The 7,470-nt window shown below is 37.6% G+C and overlaps 2 protein-coding genes across 2 annotated transcripts; one reads left to right on the forward strand and one right to left on the reverse strand.

Annotated features, from left to right (window-relative positions):
* Positions 1–567: 567 nt before the first annotated feature.
* On the reverse strand, positions 568–921 carry LOC108051015 (accessory gland-specific peptide 70A). The gene is made up of 2 exons (XM_017132959.1): positions 777–921; positions 568–720 (listed from the first exon to the last, which is right to left on the reverse strand). Exons 1-2 carry the CDS (start codon positions 904–906, stop codon positions 668–670), a joined length of 183 nt encoding a protein of 60 aa, XP_016988448.1. The 5' UTR covers positions 907–921; the 3' UTR covers positions 568–667.
* Positions 922–2,687: 1,766 nt separating this feature from the next.
* LOC108051016 lies at positions 2,688–2,985 on the forward strand. The gene has a single exon (XM_017132960.2). It carries the CDS (start codon positions 2,688–2,690, stop codon positions 2,820–2,822), a length of 135 nt encoding a protein of 44 aa, XP_016988449.1. The 3' UTR covers positions 2,823–2,985.
* Positions 2,986–7,470: the final 4,485 nt, after the last annotated feature.

Consider the following 7,470-nt stretch of genomic DNA (forward strand, 5'->3'; position numbering starts at 1 on the left):
AATCGATATGGAATCATGAGTAATTAATACTTGTATTAATCGTGAGTTGGTCTTAAAACACCCCTGCACCACTCATTTTAGGTATAATACAAAACTTCACATACTTTCGGGCGGCAGTGGAAAATAAAAGGCCAGCCCCGAAAGTAGGCTATATAAGTTCACAGCACAAAGTATCTACAAGTGTGTATCTACATCAGCGATCACCACGGCCCTATCTCAATATCCTCAAGATCTCAAGATCCAGAGCGAAGAGTACAGTATAAAACCCTCACAAATGAAGAGATTTGCCCTGCAAATTACTCTCACAGAACTAATTTGATTATCGGAATAATATGAATTTTCTTAAATCATTACGAACTAATACATTTTTAGTTAACTAACTATACTAAGACAAAACTCGAACTTATTTTGGTGGTTCGAGTTTTGAAAGTTCGACTGTGTACCCAGTTATAGAATATGCCGACAAAACAAGTTCGACTTATTAAGACTTTGACCTAGGAAAGTTTGACTTAGGTCAATTTAGACAAATAATTTAACCTGGTCTGTCATAAAATTTAATTTAGAGAATTTAGCTGATACTTTTTCTATTTATTATTAACTTTTGACTTTTATTAACTCCGATTTGACAAAGAAATTCAACTTGTTTTAAAAAATCAAACCATTTATTTTAGCACCTTCCGCCCCAAGCAGGACCCAGATTAAGTTTGCACCATTTATCGCCTGTAAAAAAAATATGTTTGACTTTTGCACTGGATCCTTGACTGGGAAAAACTTACGAGGATTTGGACTTGGAATTGGGAACTTTGGAGGCTCATAAGGTTTTTTGTCTGGCGACCATGGCCATTCCCAAGAGTGGGCCAATCCAATTATGGAAACTATCACCAATAGTAAAGTAAATGCCTTCATTTCTGAGCTAATACGCAAGTTAGACGGCCATTTATATACCTTACAACGAATCATAACGAGGGTTATAACACGATTATAGATGCCACGGTCAAGGTTTGTCACACTTTACCTGTAGAGACGATAATGCTTAACATTATTTAATTTTAACCTGATTGCAAATCATAAATTCTATTTATTCTTCTGAATAGTACGATTTATAACGTTCAAATGTTTTCAAAAATATTCAAATTCAAAATGATTTAAAAAGAACCGATTATTTTCTGTTTAAGTTAACTTAAGACTTATTTATTTATAATGTCAATTTTCCACTAGAAAAAGCATGACCAATAGTATTGCCGTATTTTTATTACGATGCCTGTATCCGACTTCAACGATTTATATAACATTGGCGTCTTGATTTATCGTTGGTGTTGGGATAGATATTGAATATGTCAAGGTCTCTCTCACGTAATCAAAAAAGTTAGTACAGCTTTTCTCCATCCCGCGCTCCGTGCCAGTTTTAACCCAGAGCTAGGAGCCCCAGAAAATCCCCATTCGATGACCACAATAAGTCTTCTTTGCTCGGGAACTGACATTAACATGCAGGGGTAATCACCGCGCCCCAGGCCATGGAAATCATGGACTTTTATATGCAATTCGATGGTCCGGTAACCGCAGCTGTAAGAGTGAAAGGCCGGCAAAGAACTTGCAGCTGGTTTATGCTCTGCTCTGGTCTTTGAATTGCTAACCTGATTCAATGAGCCTGAAAATCTATCACTCCCCGACCTCCCTACTTTTTTTTTAGCTGCATGTGGGCCTTTCTTTTTGCCACATTTTTGCCCACCAAAAGGCAGAAACTTGATTGACCAACAGCCAACCTTTTTCTTGTATGGGAATACTTTCTAAAGGCTCTGCCATTGCCAGTAATTGTTTTATTACAAATTGGAAATTTGTCTCAAAAACGCCAAAGGAAAACTTGTTTGCATACGCCAAAGCTCGACAAACGCATTTATCGCATCACCTTAATTTGCAGGAAAATGGGACACGACTCTAATTTGTTTTAAAACTGGAGATCGTTTTAGGTTTTTCTTGAAAAATCAGACACTTTCGCAGTGAAGTGTGCGGGAAAGTCTGTTAGGTAAAAGAAAGTATTTGCCCTTAAGATACTTTTTTTTGTATAATTGTCTAAAAAGATTGTAAAATTAGCCAAAAAATTAAAATACCTATTGTGTAAAATGTTTGTATAATGTAAGCATTGTATTTTTAAGTTGACTCGCTCTAAAAAATTTGATCCATTTTAAAATAAAATGATATAAGTGGATACAAATTGACTGTTTATTCTGTTTGCAATTGCGGGGGAACATATTTTAGATATTAAGAGAGTTTAAAAAGAGTTTAATACCTGGAGAATGTTTTATAAAATTTGATTTTTTAATTACAAATGTTTTTCTCTTCCATTTTTAACTAACCTTTTAAATAATAATAATATTGTTAAATACTACTATATTTGAGACCCATTACTTATGGTTAATTATTGTAAACATAAAATAAGTTCGATTTGTGAACAAAATACTAGAAAAGTTAGTTATGGCCTTTTTTTACAAGTATTTTTTAAAGGGCACGATCAACTTCTTATGTGTTTCAAATCGATTTTTTTTTTCTTGATCTCCTCATTGGTTTACTATAGTATTAGTAAAACGAATCGAAGATTAGGTGTGGCAAATCTAATATACTTATTAACATGCGATTATATAATAAGACACATCTATAAAAAGCACGTAAGCCCAGATTTGGACACAATCATGAAGCCACAAGTAGTGCTGCTAGTGGTAGTCCTTTGCCTGGTGGGAATGGCTTCGTCGGCTCGACATCCAAAGAAAAACATTGAGATTTGGATAAGACCGAAACCTTATCCAGACAGACCGCCACCACCATAGATCGATGAGGAACGTCACCAAACCCTGGTCACCGTAGGCTTTTCCCAGTCTACCTCGAATATAACTTCCTAATAACAGTTATGCCTAGGTTATAGATGGTGTCCTCTTCATCAGGGTCCTATATGGTGTATATACAATAAACAACCGTGTCATTATTGAAAAACGAATTTTGTTTTATTTATGTAATCATTGATGGCAAATGCACCAAAAGAGATTTTTAATCGTTATTAGACTAGTATATAATTTATTTTTTTTTAAGATTTAATCAGATACAATTGTTATCCAAGCTACAAAACTAATTTTTTCTATTATCCTGGGGCCACCAGAGCCGGTTACCTTTGACCGTTTAAAAGTATTTTCGTGATGAACGATGCAAATTAAATTTTGTTGGTTATGCATGACATTTCGACAAGTTTAGGTGGCGCCATCTGCTGAACTGGAGTGCCAACGCCGTTTTCAACGCAAAGATTGAGTTGTATAAGATTATTTATCCATTAAAAGCTTGCTAAGAACGAAGATATTTATCGAGCTTCGGGCTTAAGACAATGAGTTTAGGGGTATTTATTACATGTATAAAGAAAACCAGAAAACACATCTTCAACCGCAGGACCTGTTCTAAGTATGCATAGTATTTTGGATTGTCTGAGATATACACTTTTTACATCTCTTTCCTTCCCAAATTTAGCATGCTGCAGAACCGCAAAACTTTTCGGAAAAGTTGTCGGTGCAGTCGAAGAATAAGTTGCCGCCACGCCCAGTTATACTCTCATTATCTTGGCATGTAATTCCCAGCCCTTCCCCTTACCCTTCCCCTTACCCTTACCCTTCCCCTTACCCTTCCCCTTCGGCCATGCGAGTATCCCCACATGTGTGTCAGTTTTGTCGCTCGCGGACAATGGCAGAAGTTTCTGTTTCGGCTCGATAAAGTATCTGTTAGATACAATTTACAATATTTTCCGCTCCGCTTCGCCCTGCTGGCTTCGTCCAAGTGAAAGTTTTGGCAGCAAAGTATGGCTTTAATGATAATGACTTTAGCGTCGGCAAAAAGTAGCGCAAAGTTTAGAATACGCCAACGCTTTTGGGGAATTTTGCCTGAGAACTCCAAGTGGTTTGAAGAACTTTTTCCCCGCACCCACATACGCGAAATGGAACCAGTTTGGTGGGGTTTTTTGCCAGGGTGCGTGGTGCCAACTTTTCTTACGTGCTGGCCCCATGAAACTGATAAGGAAAGACAGGAGCAGGAGCAGGAGCCGCTAAGTGGGACAAGGCCAGGCTGTCTATTACGGAATTTGAATGGGATGTAATTCGATAACCTGGAAATAGTCCAACTCTAGGGCCCAAAGATCGTGTCCCGGCATTGTTAGCGATTTCATTTTATCACAATTGCTGCAACAACTGCGGACAGTGTCAGCGATTTATTGCATCAGCTCCAACTAACAACACTTGGTTACGTTGTAATCGGCCGGAGTTGCAGATACAGATACCCGGCGAACAACAACAAACAAGCATCCTCAGCAGCCCGTAGCTACCAAAAACCCAATCGCCCGTTCCCGTTCCCTGTAACTCATCAACGCGGCTAATCTGCACTGGAAAAAACTTTTTCGAACTGCTCAGCCATTAGGTGGATTTTCAAACACAGTTGTCTGGAATCTTTTTGTTTAGCTTTAAAAGTCCCATCAACCAATGTAGCTTCTTGAATGTTGTATTATTTCTTTTAACGTCTATCAATACAAATTTTACTTTAATAATACGAGGAACAAAAGATTCTCTAAAATTGTATAGTTTTGGGACAGCAAAAATGTATTTTGTTGAAATTTAAAAGTATTTTAATATAGAATGTTAAATCGTGTTTTCGAATACATACAGATGATTGTTATCAGATTTATTTCAAAATGAATAATAATTAATTTTTTTATGGAAAAAGTAGTTTTAATGATTCTTAAATAAATTAAATTTAGAGCTAAAAACCAAGGGGTTCCCTGTTGTAAATAGTGCAATTATCAATTTAAATGAATCCGATATTGCTTGGATTTTTCCTCCCTGTAACTGCAGTTGCTGTTGGGCTGTTGGGCTGTTGTCAACTTCTTGTTGTCGTCGTCGTCATCTCCTCCTCATCAACATCAGTGGACCGCGGCAAAAGTCTTCTCCCAACGTCGGCCCAAGTTTCGACTGCAGTCCCAGGCTGTTAAGAGTTCAACTCGTGATGTTTAAGTGGTTTAAGCCAAGGTAACGATTTCCTCATTGGTCTACAATTCTCCAGTTCAGCTCGCTTTTGCTGTTGTTGCCGGCGACATTCTGTCATGCCACGATCACGAACCATTCGTAACACATTTGTTGCAATTTTCGTCGCTATTTGTTAAGGTTCAGATGGGGTTGCAACTAAAGGGACACTCGTCTGGGGGACTTTGATGTTGTAAAATATGTACTAAACGACAGGATAAAACGATTGATTTCGAGTTGTCGCGAAGTGTCTTAAAAGTTGCAACAGCAGTTAACAGGAGTTATTGTAGAGGAACTTATTTTTTAAGAATAATAAGCAAGTTCAAGGAAATCACTTTCTAAATTCAAATGGGCAGGTAATTTCCTTTTTATTCATTTATAACAACATTTTTGAGTTTGGGATTGGGATAATATTTTTTGGGAAGTAATAATATACCTGTGTAAATACCTCTGCTAATTAAAGTCTTGTCACAATATGATTTTTTTAACTATTGTTAACTATGTTTAGCTATTGTTCACTAATGAAATCGAGCTCGTTTCCATTGTTCCGATTTGAATTTCCTTGTTAATGGTTTAATACTTGCCGCATTTTCACTGATTAAAGTTTAGTCAGTTATGTTTTTTGTAACTATTACTAATGTTTCCAACTAGTAGATGTTCGCCTGTTAATCACTGGATATTTGAGATAACTAAATGTTGATAATTGGATTTTTTTACTCCTTATTAGAAAACTGGTATTAGGTTAAGCAATCTAATGCCATTATTATATGTTAAAGTTAATTGATAAAACCTTGACTATATTAAACATGCCACACATAATTTCAGCAGGCATTTAATCCTGGTGAACAAATGTAAAATCAGCAATAAAAGGTGTTAATGGCCGCCTGCTAAAGCGGTTGTCCAAATTGCACTCGCATTAAATTCACTTCCGTTAGAGGAGCAGTGACTTCCGGTTGCGGGGGGAGTCCATTCCAAGGGGGGAACGGCGGGGAAAACAGGTGTAAACTGTGACGCCGCCGATGGGCGACACATTTGGCAGCTATTCAAGTGTGATAACAACAATGTGCCAAGCCCGATAGAAAGGGACACGGCGAAGGAAAACAAAGGGTGCGAGCGGGATGGGGCTAGGGATGAGGATGAGTATGAGTAAATCAAATTGAATAATTGTTACATGCCGGTGCGAGAGAGATGGACAGATGGGGAGAAAGGGACAGCTGGCAGGGACATATGATCGAGGCAACAGAGACAGCAAAAACAAACGCAGCCTAACAAGCCTATGCAACAATAACAATAACACTGAAAGGACATCGACATCCTCCATTCCTTTCTGCCCATTCAATCACCCTTGGCACTGAACAAAATTAGTGTAATAAATGGTCTTTGAAATATTATTATACCTAAGGTATTTTATTTAAACACAGGTTTGGTACACATTTTAATAAGGAAAGTGTTAAATGAAGATTAATAATTCAAGCAACAAACTTAGAAGTCTTCCAGACGGTGATTGCAGATCTCAAATGTTGTAATCATTTTTCTCAGTGATTCATTCCATTCCGCTGCGATGAGAAGCGCTGCGATGCGACTTCAATTCAATCAATTGAACGTGCCACGAATGGTTAGCAATAACAAAATACACTCTAGTGAGTCGAGGGGGTGGTGAAGGACAGGAAGGGGGCGCGAACAAGGACCAAGGACCAGGATAACAACGAGTAGGGAGAGCAGACCAACTGGCGTGTGAAATTGACAATGCAGCTGCAAAAGAGAGGACACAAAAGGCGTGGAGGCAGTTGGGTCCACTGCGCACTGGAAGAATGTATTATACCCTGTCAAATAAATGGATTAATAATTGAAAATAAAATAATCAACTAATTTCAAGTAATTATAATTTCATAGTCAACACATTATATTACTTTTTATTCGATTTACAAGGATTGTATAAAGTTAAACTTCCATAACTCAAACTTTTCTTAATCAATGCACCTTTGAGTCAAACTAGTTTTATTGGCTAAAAAGATTACCAATTAGTGAAAATAAATTTAATAGCTTTTCTTTAATTACATTTTTTTTTTTATGACAAAAGAAGGTTTGATTTATGAAAGTGAAATATATTATAGGACAGCTACAATGAATCAATAAAAATTGTTTAACAAACTATTTTTGCAGTGTTGTGGAAATATTTTTGCACGCGACAAACGGCCAACGTGCGGGATTAAGAGCCAGGCCCACCTGACATCCACCGGGGACGAGCGTGGTCCGGTCTTACCTCATGAAAATGTCCTGTCCGCCGTCCCCTGTCGACGTGTCCTATTGATTGACTAGGACACACAAACCCGAACACATCAGCCGGGTACATTTTTGCATAAAACTGAGCTGGGAAAATCAAGCAAATAAAACTTATTTAGGTTGCTGGGCCGGACAGACCAGTGAT

Source organism: Drosophila rhopaloa, unplaced genomic scaffold (genome assembly GCF_018152115.1).
Source record: "Drosophila rhopaloa isolate 14029-0021.01 unplaced genomic scaffold, ASM1815211v1 contig_163, whole genome shotgun sequence".
Lineage (NCBI taxonomy): Eukaryota > Metazoa > Arthropoda > Insecta > Diptera > Drosophilidae > Drosophila > Drosophila rhopaloa.

Excerpts from the sequence above, each read along its gene's own strand:
- LOC108051015 (XM_017132959.1), bottom strand. The coding sequence starts at position 906 with ATGAAGGCATTTACTTTACTATTGGTGATAGTTTCCATAATTGGATTG. Across the intron at positions 721-776 it reads AATTCCAAGTCCAAATCCTC|GCGATAAATGGTGCAAACTT; the intron begins GTAAGTTTTTCC and ends TTTTTTTTACAG.
- LOC108051016 (XM_017132960.2), top strand. The coding sequence starts at position 2,688 with ATGAAGCCACAAGTAGTGCTGCTAGTGGTAGTCCTTTGCCTGGTGGGA.